The sequence below is a fragment of the Syngnathoides biaculeatus genome, chromosome 9, assembly GCF_019802595.1.
Source record: "Syngnathoides biaculeatus isolate LvHL_M chromosome 9, ASM1980259v1, whole genome shotgun sequence".
NCBI classification, from domain to species: domain Eukaryota; kingdom Metazoa; phylum Chordata; class Actinopteri; order Syngnathiformes; family Syngnathidae; genus Syngnathoides; species Syngnathoides biaculeatus.
The window spans coordinates 6,446,194-6,465,869 of record NC_084648.1 but is presented as its reverse complement, the minus strand read 5'-3'; the positions used below and the strand labels follow the sequence as shown (position 1 = coordinate 6,465,869).

The 19,676-nt window shown below is 39.0% G+C and overlaps 1 protein-coding gene across 3 annotated transcripts in view; it reads right to left on the bottom strand.

Annotated features, from left to right (window-relative positions):
• The window catches only part of LOC133506284 (coiled-coil domain-containing protein 40-like), a 46,632-nt gene extending 27,386 nt beyond the window's left edge, over nt 1–19,246 (bottom strand). The window contains exons 1-26 of one of the 3 annotated variants that reach the window (XR_009796460.1): nt 18,982–19,246; nt 16,855–16,959; nt 16,099–16,203; nt 14,687–14,791; nt 14,490–14,594; nt 14,293–14,397; nt 14,065–14,174; nt 13,827–13,914; nt 13,609–13,736; nt 13,325–13,408; nt 12,980–13,199; nt 10,765–10,922; nt 9,564–9,686; nt 9,203–9,324; nt 8,101–8,344; nt 7,828–8,010; nt 6,946–7,191; nt 6,241–6,454; nt 5,971–6,140; nt 5,793–5,884; nt 5,221–5,335; nt 4,398–4,586; nt 4,276–4,323; nt 3,833–4,102; nt 3,625–3,687; nt 147–380 (exon numbers count right to left, since the gene is read on the bottom strand). Coding sequence is in view for 2 of the 3 variants with exons in the window: in XM_061830267.1 (XP_061686251.1) it covers nt 3,866–4,102; nt 4,276–4,323; nt 4,398–4,586; nt 5,221–5,335; nt 5,793–5,884; nt 5,971–6,140; nt 6,241–6,454; nt 6,946–7,191; nt 7,828–8,010; nt 8,101–8,344; nt 9,203–9,324; nt 9,564–9,686; nt 10,765–10,922; nt 12,980–13,199; nt 13,325–13,408; nt 13,609–13,736; nt 13,827–13,914; nt 14,065–14,174; nt 14,293–14,397; nt 14,490–14,594; nt 14,687–14,791; nt 16,099–16,203; nt 16,855–16,954 (3,291 nt within the window). In the remaining variant the exon portion in view is untranslated. Of the gene's footprint in view, nt 1–146; nt 381–1,464; nt 4,103–4,275; nt 4,324–4,397; nt 4,587–5,220; nt 5,336–5,792; nt 5,885–5,970; nt 6,141–6,240; nt 6,455–6,945; nt 7,192–7,827; nt 8,011–8,100; nt 8,345–9,202; nt 9,325–9,563; nt 9,687–10,764; nt 10,923–12,979; nt 13,200–13,324; nt 13,409–13,608; nt 13,737–13,826; nt 13,915–14,064; nt 14,175–14,292; nt 14,398–14,489; nt 14,595–14,686; nt 14,792–16,098; nt 16,204–16,854; nt 16,960–18,981 lie in introns of those variants that run through there. The other 2 variants (XM_061830267.1, XM_061830268.1) reach the window with 2 other exon arrangements.
• Nucleotides 19,247–19,676: the final 430 nt, after the last annotated feature.

Here is a 19,676-nt window from a genome sequence, read left to right as displayed (position 1 = left end):
GTGGATATCGATCTGGGTGAACCAGCTTGTTTTTTAACATTCAAGAACAGTATAATTTTTCCAGTGGGTTAATATGGCATTTTGGAATATATTGTGGTTCAAATTTGCAGGGCACGATAGACAACTGGTTAGCACATGAGCCTCACGAGTTCTGAGGAATGGGGTTCAAATCCGGCATCGCTTTTGTAGGTTGCATGTTGTCTCCGCACCTGCGTTTCCTCCCACATCCTAAAAACATACATGGTAGGTTAATTGAAGACTCTATAAACTTGCTTGTAGGTGTGAATGTCTGGTTGTTTTGTTTACGTGCCCTGCGATTGGTCGATGACCAGCCCAGTCTCCCAAATTCAGCTGGGTTCGGCTCCAGCAAAACTGCGACCCTGGTGAGGATGAGCGGTACACTGAATGGATGGATGGAAATTGGATCCCATCAGGTTGTGCAAGCACACGTAATTAAACGTTTGCTTTAACCTTGTTTAAATATATACTTTATCATATAAATCTTATTAGTTTTGTTTGTAGCCTGCAGACATTTTGCTCAATATCTTCCACCTTTTACTCTCAAATGTTCCTTAGCTCTGTAATGTCTTCCCAAAGGATGTTTTTCTCTACAACCGTCAGGTTAAAATAAACCTGCTCTGTATTTTGAGCATATTTAATGCATTTTACCTTTCTTTTTTAAAAACAGCTGTTACTGGTGACATCTATTTGATAAAATATATATTTGTAACTGTCACATTCAACATCCTTGCACTTTAGGGGGCGGAATCATTATTTTCTAAACAAAGACCAAAAACAAAAAAAAAACACCTGAAAACTGCTTTCCATTTTGATGAATTTTTTTTTTTTAAATTAGCTAAATTTTATTACGTCTGAACACAAAGTTACAGAAACATTTTACTGTATAATGAGTTGAAAGTCATGGTGAAAGTCTGGTACTTTAATCCACCAATGACCAAAAGATTTAACACGGAGAATGTTCTATCATTGTAAATTCAGAATTTTTGTGTAGGAACACTTTCCCTCATGTATCTATTTACATTTGTAAAATATGTATAACCTAAATTAAATGTGAAACATCTCAAAACTTTGTCAATTGATGAAAAAAATTATGCCATGTGTATGTCTTTTTTTTCCCCTCAAAGAACAAATTCATGTCAAATTCTTGCACAAGACACCACAAATGCCATTTTTTTAAGACATTTGCCGCACCATCTAACTTCATAGTCATCTGTGTGCGGTCGGTGTGGCAGTTTAGGTTGGTGGCATTGCATCAGGAATGAGCTCTTAGACCTTTTCCATTTCTATTCCCGTACTGGAGAGACTGAAAGATGAGGTTAGACTGGAATTGACCAAATCCCAAGCTATTCCATAGACTAGCAACCAAAGTGTTGATGACACTTTAATCTTAAAATGCAGGGGGAGCTAATAAACAGATGGACCAACACTAATAACCACACAATGTTTGTTCTTGCTTTTGTTTTTCCAGTTTAATAGTTGGGCCTCTACAAAAAAAAAAGAAAAAAAAATGCTGAAGAATGCACAGAAACAAATCAAACTGTGTACAGAGAACAGCTGGAAAAGCTGGTGGAAAAGCTCCATATGAGAGAAAATGTCCAAATGTGTATTATTTAACCAAATTATCAATATAACCAGTAAAACTTATTTTGTCCCTCAAATGTGCTTACCTTTTTTTCTCCTCTACTTCTGCCACGTACAGTGAAGAAAATAAGTATTTGAACACCCTGCTACGTATATTGTAAGTTCTCCCAGTTAGAAATCATGGAGGGGTCTGAAATTTTCATTGTAGGTGCATGTTCACAGAATCTAAAAAGAAAAATCCAGAAATCACTATTATTTTTTAACGATTTCCTGTAGCTGTTCACCAGGTTTGCACACACTGTAGCAGTGATTTTAACCACTTCTCCACATAGATCTTCTGTATATCAGACAGCTTTCTGGGCTGTCACTGAGAAATACGGAGTTTCAGATCCCTCCAAAGATTTTCTCTTGGGTTTAGGTCTGGAGACTGGTCAGGCCATGCCAGACCCTTGATATGCTTCTTATGGAGCCACTCCTTGGTTTTCCTGCTTTGGGTCATTGCCATGTTGGAAGACCCAGCCACGACACATATTCAATGCTCTGAATGAGGGAAAGAGGTTGTTCCCCAAAATCTCACAATACATAGCCCCGGTCATCCTCTCCTTAATACAGTGCAGTTGTCAAGTCCCATGTGCAGAAAAACACCCCAAAGCATGATGCTACCAGCCCCATGCTTCATAGTCGTGATGGTGTTCTTGGGGCGGAACCCATCATTCGTCTTCTTCCCAACACAGTTAGTGGAATTATGATCAAAAAGTTCCATTTTGGTCTCATCTGACCACAAAACTTTCTCCCATGACTCCTCTGTATCATCCAAATGGTCATTGGCAAACTTAAGACGGGCCTTGACATGTGCTGGTTTCAGCAGGGAAACCTTCCGTGCCATGCATGATTTCAAACCATGACGTCTCAGTGTATTACCAACAGCCACCTTGGAAATGGTGGTCCCAGCTTTTTTCAGGTCATTGACCAAGTCAAGTCCTGTCATGTAGTCCTGGGGTGATTTCCTCACATTTCTAAGGATCATTGAGACCCCACGAGATATCTTGCACAGGGCTCCACTCTGATTGATATTGACAGTCATGTTTAGCTTCTTCCATTTTCTAATGATTGCTCCAACAGTGGACCTTTTTTCACCAAGTTGCTTGGCAATTTTGGCGTAGCCCTTTCCAGCCGCGTGGAGTTGTACAATTTTGTCTCTGGACAGCTCTTTGGTCTTGGCCATGTTATAAGTTTGAGTCTTACTTATTGTATGGGGTAGACGGGTGTCTTTAAGTAGGTAACGACCTCACACAGGTGCATCTGATTCAGGATAAAACATGGAGGGGTTTTAAAGGCAGACTAACACATCTTTGAGGGTTAGAATTCTAGCTGATGGACAGGTGCTCAAATACTTATTTGCAGCTGTATCACACAAATGGTTAAAAAAAAAATCATACATTGTGATTTCTGGATTTTTCTTTTTAGATTATTTCTCTCACAGTGGACATGCACCTATGTTGAAAAATTTTGACCCCTCCATGATTTCTAAGTGGGCGAACTTGCAATATAGCAGGGTTTTCAAATACTTATTTTCTTCACTATAGCTGTCAAATGTATTTTTGTCTGTCATGTACTTTCCTGCTATATTAATTGATATAATATTAGAAAATGCTTGCAGAGCCTGGCCAATTCATCTTTCGGCAGCAGAGAGATGGGGAAAAACGCAAACATTTGGTACCCATGCAGCGAAAATGTGCAGACTGAGAATTAATTGTCAGATTCTGTAAATCAATTTGGTTCTTTTCTGATCAAGGATAAACTTGAGCTCAATGCCAGCCAGGTACAGCATCTCATAAAAGTGAGTACACACCTCACATTCTTGTAAATATTTTATCTTTTCACGCACTTTGCTACAATATAAATTGTACAGCTTTTAAAACAAGAGTAAATTTACTCTCCCATAAAATCAACTCAAAACAGCCAATTTCTAAACCACCTGCAGCAAAAGTGTACAAAACCAAGCAAACGTTTGTGGGTTACCTTAGGTCTTGAGTTTTCATGCCATGGTACCCGTATGAAACCTTTTCTGCTTACACTTTGATGCTGGGGCATGGAAGAAAGATATTATAATTAAATCACTAGAAGCTTGCAGCCTGAGAGACAACAGCTTTTCAACATCTTAAGACTAGTAGAAACTTGTAGATGGCTAATCTTGATCACAAACCAATGGAAGTTTGTTTGTATTGACCTCCTCTTTAATGTCAACTGTATGATTCCCATTTTATCCCACACTGTTGACGCCGCCTTCTTCAGACTCAGCGTGTTCTGCCAGTGACCGCAGCACCTTCCAGAGACCCCCCTGATACTTGGGCATCTCGACCCACACGCGGTGAATGATAGTCCTGATCACATGCACTCGCTCCGCCTCCACCTGCAGAACGGCTTCAAGTGAGGCGGTGGTCGATGGCGTCCCATCGATCATTTCCTGAATCTTCTTGGCCTTGTTCTGAAATTCTTCCTGGGATGGAAAAAAAAAAGTACATAACTGGGAAAGCTGACAGGAAAGAAATTAAATTTTAACTTGCACTTTTGAGAACATTGATTTGAGATAGCACAGTGATAATAAATCCTGACAAATATTTTTTTAAGGTTCTGAATAAGTAATGGGATAAAATTAGTTTTTGAACTTACCTGACCCTCTTGCAGCTCTTTAATCTCCTGGTCATACTCTTTCACAAACTGTAACGTACATATTCTGTTAGGTCGTTGGACAACAGCCCTGAATTCATATACCGTACGCATACATTTACCACCTTGTGTATTTCTTTGATCTTTCGCCGTAAACCGTCATTCATCAGATTTAGCTCACCCTTGGTGGTGGGTTTATTCGTACTACGAGCCATGACCTCATTGCGCTCAATGATGTATCCCCGCCTTTCCACAACTGCTATACTGTCCCTTAGGAGCTGCTCGCGCTGCCTTACCAACAGACTGAGCCAACGCTATAATGAGAAAAAAATATTCAATACATACTCCACCAGCTCTCAATGTTTGTAATCCACAGTCGAAACAGAAGCAAAATTTGAAAAAAAACTGAACAAGAGAAAAAAAAATTCACAAGAAGTTAACCTCTGCATAATTATCGTTCACCTTATTAAGGACCTTTCTGGGCAAATACATTTTAAATGGAATTCAGTACACGCCCGACAGAAGCATTTCTGAAAATACAAGTGTCGCACTTATGTGCAGTCCCATGTGGGAGTTGAGTTCCTCATTCCAGGACACTTCGGCACCTATACAAAATGCAGCTATCAAAAGCCATAATTTATTAGAAGAGAGGGCTCCAAACGTTCATGATGGTAAACAAATAGAGCCCTCTTTAAAATTAAAGAGCCATGGCCATAAAAAACACAAATATGGCGTGTCATAGAGCAATGAAAGCGTGCCACCAGTATGGTGATGCTGATATAGTGGCAATTATGCAAATGATGCAAAGAGTTCTCAAATACTTAAGCAGGCAGTAGTAATCAAAAACTGTGTAAATAGTGCAGCGTGACATAACAGTGACGAGTGAGGAATGTAAAACATATACTTTATGACTGTTACAGATTTTTCAGAAGAAGAGAGTGCCTGTACCTCCATGCGGTGAACATCATCCCTCATTATTTGGATCTCTTCCTCACCCTCTTGCACAACTAAACGCGTCTCTTTCATAACATGGGTCTTCTTTTCCCAGAGCATGATCTGACGCCTGTCACAGCAAATACAAACATTTTTCTATGCATCGGTGAATAAATGAACTATACATACACTATGTCTAAGAAAATTAAGTTTTCGTAGATTAGAGAGAAGTATCCATCCATCCATTATCTAAGCCGATTATCCTCACAGGGTCAAGGGAGTACTGGAGCCTATACCAGCCATCTTCAGGCAGGAGGCGAGGTACACCTTGAACTCATTGTCAGCCAATCGCAGGGCACATAGAGACAGACAACAGTCATACTCAAAATCAAACCTAAGTGGAATTTAGTCTCCAATTGACGCATGTTTTTGGGATCTGGGAGGAAACCGACACGGGGAGAACACGCAAACTCCACACAGGCGGGGCATATTTGAACCCCGGTTCTCAGAACTGTGAGGCAGATGCTCTAACCAGTTGTTGGACCGATGAGAGAGAAATATGAATTCATAATAAGAAAACAACTGACTCTGCCTCCACCAGACTGCTGAGAAGTTTTTCCTTTTCCTCCTGGGTTTTCTCCAGTTTTGCCTCCATCTCTATGGAATCCCGCTCTGCCTCCTGAACACATTACGGCACATTGGTATTCGGCAACGATATGTTGAAAGAGAATGAACAGAAAACCACCTCATACAACAAGAGCATACCTTAAGCTTATGAAGGAATTCAGTCTCCATCACAGCGTTCTCCTGCTCCAAAGCATGGCGCAGCTGGGCGTTCTTGCTCAGAAGAGTGTTGAGCTTTAGCAAGTCCCTTTGAAGCATCTTATTGCTCTTCTCCACGTCACTCTCCTCACGGTGCAAGACTTCCAGCTGTCCTAGAAGAGAGCATTATTAAATCAGGAAGTATGATTGGCGGAGGGTGTCCTGTATATCTGATCATTTGTAAGCGTTTGTTTCATTGACTATATGACGTACGTTCCAGGTAAATCTTCTTCTGACAGATCACTGTGTACTTTGTCTGCAGTTTGTTATATTCCTTGTTGTGTGCCTGTATCTCCAGGGTTAGTCCCATAAGTGTTCCTTGATGCTTCAGCCACAGCTGCTGCTCATTCTTGATTTTTTGTGATAATGCATCAATTTGAGTCTTTATTGCTTCTACTTTGATCTGAAGTGGACTGAGGTCTTCATGCTGAAAACAAACACACACACATATGTTGTAAGGTAAAGATAAATTCGATTATGCAGGTCAGGTCAGGGCGATTGCACCAAATTATTCTGAATCTGTGGGCCTCGTCTCGGCTGTGACGTCCCACCAGATAATCACCCTGCAGAAAGCGTGCTAAAGGTTGTCGTGTCCTCCCTTGCATGGGATTGTGATCAGAGTTTGTGTCTTTGGGCATCCTCAGGAAACTAATTTCTTGACACATACTTGCCCAATCATGACCAAATATTTTATTCCTGAACTTGGTACACAAAGGTATCAGTGGTTAATATCCATGTCTTCCAGCTATGAAGCAACGCCAGGAGCAGCACGATTCCAAAACACTTGGGCCTATGCCCTTGAATGTGATTATCTAGAACGCCACACACTGTCTAAGGAACTTTAATTCCTCTGTTAGGCTGAGCTTGATTTGATAATAGGGAGGTAAAATTATTATAATAGATGAATAAATTTCTTACCCCAGTTCGAGCTGCGATGAGGTCAATTTTCTTGTTGATGTTTGCAATAGTGGTCTGCTTCTGTGCAATGAGTGCGTCGATAGAAGAACTGTTAGTCTGGTTAGATGCCACCACCTTGTTGTACTTTCTAATTTCCTCATCAAGTTCCTTCTGAGTTCGTGACAGGTTTTCCAGTTTCTCGTTGATCACATTGCTCTCCAGGGCAGCCGCCATTACTGAACTCTCCAACTGCCACAGCTGAAAGAACTACATAGAGAAAGGGAATCCTGAACATGATGCTGATATTGCAATTTAAGTACTTTCCCGGATAATTTATTGCAATTCTTAATTACAATCTCATTTTGCATCAGTCAGGGTCGTGCAATAAACTTGGAATGTTTGGTTGTGATGTGTTGCACTGTTTTATAGTATAAAAGAGACTTCATCATGCATGTCTACACCAAATCACATCTCGAGGTTTATCAAAGATAGGTGTTTGCATTTGAAGTTTTATTCTAACTGCAATTGTCTTCTTTTGAATTTGTATGACTTTTTGAAATGTTTCTTGCACGGACAACTAAGGTTTTAATATAATGACAGTTTGGGCCAAAAATTGAATAATTCAATTCTGTGGATTACTATGATAACTACCAAAAAAAGCAGATTAACAACGAATTGTGTTCAAGGTTGCATTTTCCAAATTATCCATCCAAGATTTGTTTTGGGTAAGATGAATCCAAACAAGGTTGACCAGCGATTATCAGCAAATTATTTAAAATTTTACATCTTTAACTGTACTTTGTTAGTGATATACTTGCAGAGACCTCAGTCTATGCTGTTTTTACAAATCTTGAAGGCACAAAATAGCGTGACAGGAATGTAAAATGGAATTATGGTCTTTACCTTCTCTTTCTTGAGTGAGGCTTTCTTGTTGGTAAGTCGCTGATAGTACTGAGCAGCCTTGTTGTCCATGAGCTTCTGCAGCATTTTCGTCGTGATCCGGTTGTCTAACTCCAGGTGCTTATTTTTGTTTTTCTCCAGCTTTCGTCTCTGATCAGTCACCTCAACCTGAAGGCCGCTATCCTCCTGAAGATATAGACGATAAGATATTAAATATTATGATTAATTATCTGGTCAAAAAACTCAAAGGTGCCTTGGTCGAAGTTTTCTGACAACCTTAGTGAGATCTGCGAGTGTGCACTCTGTCTGGCCCAGAGCACGCAGGTAGGTGCTGTACTGGGCTTGCAGAGTTTCATGCTGGGTCTGCTTCTGACTGATCATCTTTTTGACGACTTCACAGTCCATCTGGGCGCAGTTCAACATCATCGTCAAAGTCTCACTTTTCTCTTGCAGCTCAGAAAGGGATTTCTTGTTTCCTTCAATCTCTCTGTCCAGCACGATCACTTGGTGCTCAGCCATGCTACGGGAAACATGGATAGCACAACAGTACTTACCTAATTAATTTACCATTGTAAAAAAAAAAAAAAAATTAAATACTTATTCAACGCACTGCCGTTTCTGTCTTCAAGCAAAGATGCATTGATTTCACTTGACACTAACTAGCAGACTGGGCAAATGAATACTTTGGAATTGAACTACATTTTGCACCGCTGTTTAAACAGGGAGATCTGATGCCAGATCCCATTATTTAGGGGGCCACATGAAATGCATGGGGGGCCCATTTATTATTATTCTATACATTACTCGCACTGGTACAAAGTATATATTTCTGGTAATTCTATATATATATATATATATATATATATATATATATATATGGGTGGCACTAACGCCTCAAATATGACCGGTTGTAGCCTACGACATCAGTTCACGTAATTTAAAGCCATAAATTACTGAAGCAACATTATCAAAAGCCACAAAAGCAGCAGGACCTCTCGAACTTAAAAAGCACCACGGCGGGTGCTTCAAAGTAGCCAGCAAACTGAAATGCATTGCTAACATACTCAAGTGCGCGCGCACGCACACAGACACTTTGAATGTTCTCACTCTCACTGCGTTAATGCTTTCTTGTCCATCATCCATTAGATCAATATGCAAATGATATGAACATACACTGGAAACACTTTGTGCAGCTCAAAACATAAGGCCCCGCTCCTTTTTGTATTTACCTCTATAGACTATAAAAATGTGCATTCAATAACTCGAGCAATTTTCCTAAACATCAAGGGGATAAAATACGGAATAGGCATCCAAAGGGTTTAAGAGGTTTTAGGTCCCTTTCTTAATAAACAGAAACATGTAATCCTGAGATTCTTACCATGCAGCCTCTTGCAACACTCCAAATTCCTCATCTTGCCTCCTCATATTCAGCAGGCTGCTGTTCCACTGCTGCAGCAACTGTTTTTGTGCCATTGCAAGTGACTCCATTTGCATTTCAGCCTGAACAGGCATTTGCATAAAAGTACAAAGGCGTTATTTCACCCTCATTAGGATTACAAAATATATCAATCTATTCATCCATTTTCTTCACAGCTTTTGTTCATTCGGGTCACAAGAGCCTTTTGAGACTGGTCATTGGTCAATAACACACATTCATACACACGCAATTTCGAGTCTTCACCTAACCTAAGAAACATCTTTTGGCATGTGGGTGAATTTGGACATTTTGTGCAGTATACCTCAGAAAGAGCCTCTTTGGTTGCTAGTGTCGTCTCTGCCTGGGCTTTGGTCTGGACCTCATAGAGGTCCATCTGTTCTGTAAGTCTGTCCAATTCCTTAGTCAGGCGCTCCACATACATATCCTATGGTACAACAGATTTTCAGTAATATTTCATTTGAATCCATTGAGTAACTCCCTTAAAAAAAAACACAAAAGAAAAAAGTTCCACCCTCGTATTCAAGGATCAACACTCGCAAATTTGCCTACTCATGTAATTTTGGTGGGGAACCTACTCTCCTTCATTCCCTAAAATAATCCACCTATTTTCTGTTTTCATGCTCGGGTCAATGCCATGTCAAATCTGAAAATATATCTATGGATTTTAGAGACTAAAATTGTCACACCAACAGGTTTGCACATGATGTGGCACAAAATGTGAGACCTGATGTTCTTTCTCAACCCATCAGCACTCACGACTTGTGCAATGTAAATAGAATAGGAAATAGGACTAAATAAGACAGATAAAATATAATAACTTATTTGCAGTTGCAAACGTGCAAATGCTACAAGCATTTTGATGCAGTAAAATAGGCACACAGTATATACTGGAGTATTTGGCACCATCTTGTGGATCTTTGGGCCAAAGGACTAGGTTTAATTGAGGATAAGAGTTTCATTGGCTTTGTCCAAAAGAAAAAAAACATTTGCTGCCATCTTGCAGCACCTGTAGGAAATGACACGTTTTTGAGTGAGCATAAAATACTCGATAAACCTGGTACTTGCAGGTTAACACTGTAAACTGAAACATACTTCATCATTGATTCAAGATAAAAAAAATATTCATTCATTAATCAATATGTAGAGTACATTACACAGTTTTGAATTGGATTACATTTTTTCCCCAATACATGTGCATGTATGTAAATAAAACCTGTTCAGGAGCTTGACTATTTTAAAACACAATGCTTTTATTCTGAACATACAGTAATTCTTTTTTTTTTTTTTTAAACTCGTATGCCAAAAGATCCCCTGAATGTTCAGTATTTACAGGAGACAAAAATGACATCCTTTGGGTAATTTTTGTTCAACCAATTCTTCCCTCAAGTCCAAGACTTATGTATTCAGAATCTGAATAAACCGAAGATGGACCGGCCTCATGCAACAAAATGTGTCCAACCTTCACGTGTCCCCTGTGCTGTATTTCATTTGAGCATGTTCACCTGCTTGAGTTTCTGGTCTTCAGCCTTTGATTTCCTGGTTGCTACTTTTCGTGTAGCATTACTTGTGGCTTTGACATTAGAATGCAGATTCTCACTGACTTCTTGTGTGAAGTTGACGTGCAACTTCAGTTTGTCTAGCTGGGTCTGTAGCTTGGATGCTATGCAACAAAAACAAAGAAAAAGGCCACCTTAAAATAGCCTTTGAAACTTAGCTTGAGTAAGCAATCATTATTAAGGCAAAAGCGATATTTGGTTTTGATACAGTTCATACAGCATTAAACATGGTGTCTTCAGTCACTTTACTTTTCTTAAAAAGTAAAGTTTTCTTAATAATGTGTTGTCTATGGATATTTTGAGCAACACACACACACACACACACAAACAGAGAGAGAGGCAGGGGGAGGGAGACAGAGAGAGAGAGAGAGAGAGAGAGAGAGAGAGAGAGAGAGAAACTTTATTTTAATCTTACAAGAGCATCACAGCCTTCAATTTAGAATTACATTTTTCAAATTAAACTAATTTAGACTTTAATCAAAAAATGCATTTATCATCCCAAATCACAAAGAGTTACAGCAGAAGAATAAGGAGCCACATGCTGCTCTGGAGCCACAGGTTGCAGACCACTGTGCTAGCTATCGCATTGTCTTTATTGAAATGTAAGCTGTAAGATCTAGTATTTTTGAAGGATTTTAAGAACATAAGAAATATCTGTACCAATCCAACATCAATAAATGCACTAAACTCAATCTCTGTCAGCTACAACGAAGGAGCAAACTGGCATCTATAGAGATGAAAGTGGACTTTTGTGAAAATTCCTGAAAATACAAATGTGAGCACCAGTGAGGTCTGGGGGCATGCCCCCCGGGAAATTTGGCGATATCTGAACAAAATTCAGACAAAAATTGAAAGTAAAATTTCTAAGTCCTGACCAAAAAAAAAAAAAATAAATAAAAAATCGGGCAGAAGTTCCCCAAGGGCCAAGCCCCGATTTTTTTGCCCCACATCCCTCTATCACTGGATAGCACAAAATCACATTTGTCATTAAAATATGCCAGTTTATCTCGAGACAAATGAATTAAGGGAACTATTCAATAAAAAGACATCTAAAAGTGTCCTCTTCCCCACATTATACATATTATATTATAGGTATAGAATATACACGAAAATATATCCTAGAAGTTCTCCACCGTACAGCAAAACATGTTAAAGAAGTTGATCTGTAGTAATTACTATTAACGTTTAAGTCTCACACTTGTTACGTTGTGTTGTACTGATACACTCGACCTAAATTGCGGGTGTGATTAGGGATGGCCTTAAAATAATTTAATGGATTAATATAACATAACTGTAAATTGAAAATAAAATGAACAAATACATTAACAAAATAGAAAATAAAAAATGTAAAACTCACAAATGATTATTTCCAATTTCAACTGATATTAGTAGAACATGATATAAAACGGTATTTAAAAATCTTCATCAATAAAAATTCTTGAAACGTTCTGAACATGCACTTTTGTACATACTCCGTGCATGCTCAGTACCGTTAACTCGCATTTCCTGTTTCTGGGTGAATACCGGTTGTTTTGGAGCAGGCTTGTTTAGTTAACAACGTTTATGAAATAAACACGTAAATTAATGTCAAGACTACACAAAATAAGCGACGTCTTGAGAGAATGCGAGGGGAGGGGCATTACTTTTACTAGTGTTAGTACCTCAAAGTGGCTACACTCATGAAAGCAAAACAACGAACTCAAATGCATCTTCGTTCAATGTTGTCAACTAATATTCGGATTATTTTGGGCAATTTTTCCTCAATTTTCCAGAGCAATTTTCATGAAAATTTAAAAATCTGGAATTCCGGGACAATCCGGAGGACTTTCATCACTGCATCTACAATTGTGCCAATAATTAACAATCCTATTTTACGTAAGCAATGTCAGACTAGGGGGGCTAATCAATCCCCCCCCCCTTTTTTTTTCAATGTGTGTTAAAAAACTGATGAGGAATTGCCAGGTCTACAAAACACATTTAAAAAGTACAAAAAAAGGTGAAGTACTATATTTAAAATAGTACAACACTTGTTGAAGACCCCGAGATATCTGCTATTGAGAAAATTCCATTTCAATCTCCAAAGATGATGTCAGTTTGTTTGGGTTTTGAAGTTTTTCAGATGTTTAGTAAAAGTGCAGTTGTAAAACTGAGGGTGTCTCACCATTGGTTCTGGTCTTGGTGCACTGCTTGGTGGTGTTAGAATGGCAAGACTTCATTGCCTTCAGTTCATCTTGGACCTGTCGATGTTTGGCTTCAGCTAAAGCTTTGGTCTTCTGTTGGCCATCTAGTCTGGTCTGGAGTCTTTTTAGCCTCTCCTGTTCCCTGAACAACTCTACATATAATTCCTTAGTTTGGATTGCCTCTTCTTTCTCAAGCCCCACCTGCACAAGTACCACGAGGAGCAACATCTTTCAACTTTTACTTAACCGTGCGAGCATGTGCAACACAGATTTAAGATCTTAGAATGTGTTTGTAATTGACAAAAAATGAAGATGCAGTATCTCACCTCTTCTTTCAGCTGCCGGGTCAGCCTTTCAAACTCCTTAATGAGTTGATTTTTCAGCGCAGCTTGCGTCTTTGCAACCAGAGGCTGTCAACGGAATAAACATAAATAGTCTGTTTGTGTGCAAAAAAAAAAATAAAATCAAGCGGCAAACTTTATAATGTCTTTTAAGTCCATCTTTACACATCTGCATGAATAGTAAACTGTGTGTGATCAGGTTTTAGCAGCCATGTTAGATTGTTTAATCGACATAAATAAGTGTTAATAGTGAAGGAAGGGATACACACATGTGTAGCATCAAGAACAACAAAATCTTCTTCCTCATTGTCTTTTGTGACTGGGTCCTCAATCTCCTGTTTGTCAACAACGTTCATAAGGGAGGGTGGTGACAGGACTTGGGAAGCATTTTCCTGCTCTGAAACAATAAAAAAAGAATCGCATTGAATCTTTGTTCTTTCGGCTTGTTAATATCTTGAAAACCTGGTGATGTTTCTAAGAAACAGACCGGACTGTATGTGCACATCAAGGTCTTCTTCAGCACCACTACTGTCTGGCTGTGGGCCCACATCCTCTGGCTCTGATCCAGGCTGATCCTAAGACAACGATGACAGTTGTAAACATCAAAGACATTGATTTCGATGCAAAATTTGTTGTCATTATTATTATTATTAGTCATTATTGGTTAAAGCAACATCATAAAACACTGTCAAGGTACATTGATAGCGGCAAACAATTACCGGTACCTGTAGAAATGGAGACATATTTGCCGCTTGGTCATCTCCATCCTGCTGTTCAGCTTCAGTCTGCATTCCCCTGACATCATCCGACTGGTCTTCACCTTGCTCTACTGGGGCTAATGAAACAATTACATGACATTGTGGTTCCATTCTCATGTACACCCAAAAACTGAGATGGCGAAAAACACTTTTGACCTATCTCAACAATATGATACTTGGAATATTTTTCTTCACCATCGTTTGCCACTGGGTCATTTCCATTCTGCTGTTCAGTTTCCTCCTGTCCTGCCTCGATTCCCCCAACATTGTCTAACTGGTCTTCAGCTGTCTCTGTTGGGGCTGATGAAACAATTGTACACCGAAAAACTGAGATGGCAAAAAACACTTTTAACCTATCTCAACAATATGATACTTGGTATATTATTCTTCACCATTGTTTGCCGCTGGTTCATTTCCATCTTGCTGCTCAGGTTCCGCCTGACCTGCCTCACTTCCCCCAACATCGTCTGACTGATCTTCAGCTGTCTCTGTTGGGGCTGATGAAACAATTGTACACCGAAAAACTGAGATGGCAAAAAACACTTTTGATCGATCTCAACAGTATGATACTTGGTATATTTTTCTTCACCATTGTTTGCCGCTGGTTCATTTCCATCTTGCTGCTCAGGTTCCGCCTGACCTGCCTCAATTCCCCCAACATCGTCTGACTGGTCTTCAGCTGTCTCTGTTGGGGCTGATGAAACAATCAGATGACAATGTGATTGGGTCCATTGTCATGTACAATTGGTGGGCCTAATATTGACACCAGTATGGATAAAGAACATTGGAGGTCCCGTAGCTCAGTGGTTAGAGCACTGGTTTGGTAAACCAGGGGTTGAGGGTTCGTATCCCACTGGGGCCTCCACTCCCTGAGAAGGGTTGCGTCAAGATGTAAAAAAAAAAAAAAAAAAAAAAATTGTGCCAAACATATATATATGCGTTGTAGCGACCCGAAAGGGACAAGCCAAAAGAAACACACGCACATGGATAAAAAACATTACTAACTGGAAAAACTGGATGCATCCTACATAAAACAGCTTTGTTAAACTAGATAAATAAATAAACCCAAAGTAAGCCACTGTTTTATTTTTTACACCACCTAGAGTAGCTGACTTTGGGTGAGAGGTGGACTGGTGACAGGGCAATTATAGACAAACAATTCATAATTGTGAAGTGCTAAAATTGGAGGAAGCCAAAATAACTCCAGAAACTCCATGCAGAAAACGAATCACCTTCGAACTGAGAAGCAGACATTCAAACCACTGATTCACTGTTCTGCTTGTGGGTGTATTGAAGAAAAAAAAAAAGAAAAACCTCACGATCCAACTCCTTTTGGACCCAATTGTGTTTTTGGAGCTGAAATCTAGAACACAGCATATATTTAAGCCTCACTGAACTGAGTAATATTCAACTGTCCTCTAAAATATTTTTAAATCTTCAAAATAATTACTTTAGTTGAAAAAAAAATCCCTCACATCCAAGATTAACAAAAAAAATTGCCTTGGAAATTTAACAGACCAGAGAAGATTGGTAACAAGCTGCACTGTGAATAATCTTTTTTTTTTAATCATAAATTTTGAAGAATTTAAACATTCCGTCAGCTTCCAGACAGTGGGGGGCTGTCACCCAATTGCTCTGACAAGCCTGCCTCTGCAGAACATTCAGCTGTCAATCAAGTACACGCCGTCTTTTTCACAGCACACTCGTGGCAGACGCTCTCACGTGATGACCAGCAGCACTACACACAGCGGTGGCTAACTGCACGCAGAACTTGGGAGAACTGGATCAAGTTATTATGAATATGTGGCAATTCTGTCAAATGGCCACCGCATGGAATAAAAGGGCTTGTTGTTTTTACAGGGGGTCCGGGCTGACTCCTGCTTTTTCCTGGTGACTTCAAGGGTAACCCTGTTTCAGTTCCGCCCAAAAACTCTGGACAACTGAAATGGTGATAAACGCTCTTAAGCGATCTCAACAATGTACTACTATATTTTACTTCACCATCGTTTTCCGCCTGGTCATTTCCACCCTGCTGCTCGGTTTCCTCGTGTTCAGCTTCAGTTCCCCCCACATCGCCTGATTGGTCTTCAGCTGTCTCCAATGGGGCTGATGAAACAGTCGACATGCAAAACAATCAGACGTCATTGTGGTTCCATTGTCACGTACAATTGGTTGGGCCAATATTTACACTAACATGAAACATTAACTACAAGCTATAAGAAAGTGGAAATATCCTACATGAACTGGCAAGCATTGACTATTTTAAATCCATTGTGAAACTCTTGATCATTTTTTTGTACCGCTTCTTCTATGGACACAAATGAGCTGGGGCCTATCCCAGTTGAGTGGGTGAGAAATGGGGTCCAGACTGGACTGCTTGTAGGGCACATATGGACAATTGTAAATTATTGGAAGGGTGGTGGAAGACGGAATATCCGCAGAAAACCCACACAAACACAGCCGCCACATGTAAACTTCATAAAGACCATGAGACATGATTGGCCCCCATAAAAGCAAAAAGTATATGCTGTACTTGTACAACTGTGTCAAGTTTTTGTGAATGAGGAAATGGCAGTTATGCCGAATGGCCAGCACATGGAATAAGGCGCTTGGATTTTATATAGTGGGGGCAAGGTGTTCCCTGGTGACATCAGCATGACCATGTTTTAGTCCCTCACCAAAAAAAATCTGGTCAACTGAGACGCTGAAACAGTTTTAAGCTTAAGCTCAACAATTCAGTCCTATAGTTTGCTTCACCATCATTTGCCGCCTGGTCATTTCCATCATGCTGCTCAGTTTCTTCGTGTTCTTCCTCCATTCCTCCCACGTCGTCTGACTGGCCTTCAGCTGTCTCCATTGGGACTGATGAAACAGTAAATATTCAAAACCATCAGATAACAATGTGGTTCCATTCTCATGTGCAATCGGTGCAATATTTACACTAACGTACAGTTTATGGAATGTGAACTACAAACATATGAAAACTGATATGGCCAACATAAAATGGCTGAAATTCATAAATGCATAACTATGATATTATACTATTGTATTTCAAATCCATTGTGGAACGGTCCATAAATCAATGACTTGGTGTTGCAATTGAGCTGGGGGCCTATCAAACTCATTTTGGACTGATCGCGGGGAAAACAATCATTCCTAATTGTCCATTTATATTTAGTCCTCGTGAAAAAAGTGAGTATTATTTGATTTAACTGCAGCCCCCCTAAAATATTAAGCCTCCCCAAAAAATTGGATTTTCTTTCTTAAAAAGAAAATCCTCCAGGGACCTGCAATGAGGTCGAATCCAGAACCCCTGTGCCCAATGCAGTGTCACCGTTTCTGCAACATTTCCCACGTTGACCATCACTTTCTGAGTTGCTTGGTGAATTCTTCCTCTTCAAAATACTTGGCCAATCACTGTGGCTATTTTTTGCTTGACATCTATAATTGACCAATCATGGTGAAACTGTCATGACGTGTTTTGAATGACTTTGTTTTCATGAGCTTTAGTTGGTATTATGTTCTTTCAAGTTTTTTTTATTATATGTTCACAGCTTATCTGGTTGTATTTTTTTTTTTTATTAAATCTTTTTTCTGTCCCCATCTGTTCTCAACAGTCCAGGTGTTCCTCATTGTTTTGTCAGTATTTAGTTCCCCGGTTTCATTCATTGTCTATTGTAGGGTGTTTTTTTTTGTTTCATTTCTCTTGTGATGTTATGATTTATGTCGTGGGGTTTCCCCCGGTATTTTTTTTTTTTGTTACTGTATTTAGATTTTCCAGGTAGTATTTAGATGTTTATGTGAGCCTCGTTTGGTAGGTTTGGGTTTTTTTTTTTGCAAACTGCCCCTTCTTGACTCCCTGTTTCCACTGCGCTGGAGTCCTTGACTGTTTTGTTTTGGCAACAACACCACAATTTCATTTTTTTTTTCCAATACTAATACTGTACACCACAATATTACATCAGATCGGCTGTTATATCACTGATTGCAATTTACGCTGACAAAGACTGGTACTTATTCTTGACAACCAACTCTTTTGCTTGGTTTAGTAATGCAACATTTCTGGTCAAAATACAAATTGTATATTAGAATTGTTCCTTTACCGTATTAGTTCACTATTGTGGGAAAAAAAATCTTTTTCTTCTTCAGAATAGCATTAAATAAAAAGAACGTGCTGGAGGTGTATATTCAAAATATTTGTTAGTATATTTCATTGTTTACTTTTAATATATTCCACTGAAATATTTCATTTACCAGTATACTGAATTTCTGTACTGATTTTACGAATACTTTGATACATGTATTCTTGTCTTTTTTTCTTACACAAACCCGATGTCTAAATGATGGTATGGTAATGGGATAGAACAGCTTTTTTTTTTTTTTTTTTTTTTTTTAATGCATCTCGTGGGGAGACTCCAGAACCTAGTAAAGCTCCTGGCTCACTGTTCAATCAAACCCAAATTCTACACTAAGTTAAAAAAAATATAATAATAAAAAAATAAAACTACATTGAGTTGAAATCACTTCTTTATAGTAGATATTTTAGTCTCTTGAAGTGCTGCGAGATTATCATGTTAAGTATTGTACTTTGGTTCAATAAAGGTTGAAACATACAAAACACCATTTTTCTCTAAGGTGCACGGTCTGTATTTTTTTAAAGTTTATTTTGCAATGTCAAAAATCAGTATATGCCTTACGCTAAGTGTTTAAAACCACTTTAAGTCGGGCACACAGTCGTGCCCCAGTTTCTCTTTCTCTCGCTCTCTACTTTATTTTTTTTTAACTTTAGGCCTACAGTTTTTTTTGTATTGTATGTAGCATTGCTGATTTTTTTTATTTACAACTATTTCAGAGAAACTTAAACCTGCATGCTCTTGTGCTTACCGCTGTATTTTCTGACGGTTCTGTTGAAATCTTGCAATTCCTATACTGTCAACCCTGAGCTACAATGGAACACAATTCTTTAAACGTATATCTTGTTGTTGTTTTTTTCCTCCTTTGGCTTTGATCGAAGACCAACGTGGAGGGTTTACCACGTTCGGACGTGTCTCTATCAATAGTTAAAACGAAACGCACACGGAGCTTCGCCATTGCAAACGTGTGTCGCAAACAGTTTCTCGCACCTGTGTCACATTATGTCTCTACTTCCGGGTAGCAAACAACGATGACGTCACTCGTGAATCAACACAAACAGCTCTTTTATCTTTTAAAGTCTTCCCACATGTGCCAGACCAACTAATAAACTGTTTAGTTTCTCCAATGAATTCGTCGTGTTCGTATATTGCAGAGCACATTTAAAACACAGAGATGTCATCAACACAAGTAAATCCCGACATAAATGTCTGTATTTTATTCAGGGCTTTTTGACATAATCTGGTTAATATTAGAATATCACCTTCCTAAAATATGACATGAAATTGTGTAGTTTACTTTACTTTAAATGTAAGTAAGTTATATAAAGAAAGTATCAATATGTATTGGTCGGAGCTCTGGAGTGAACATTTGCAAGTGATTTTTTTTTTTTTATACGGGTATTTTTTTTTTTTTTTTTTAATTCTCTGATGTTATGACTTCCCTCT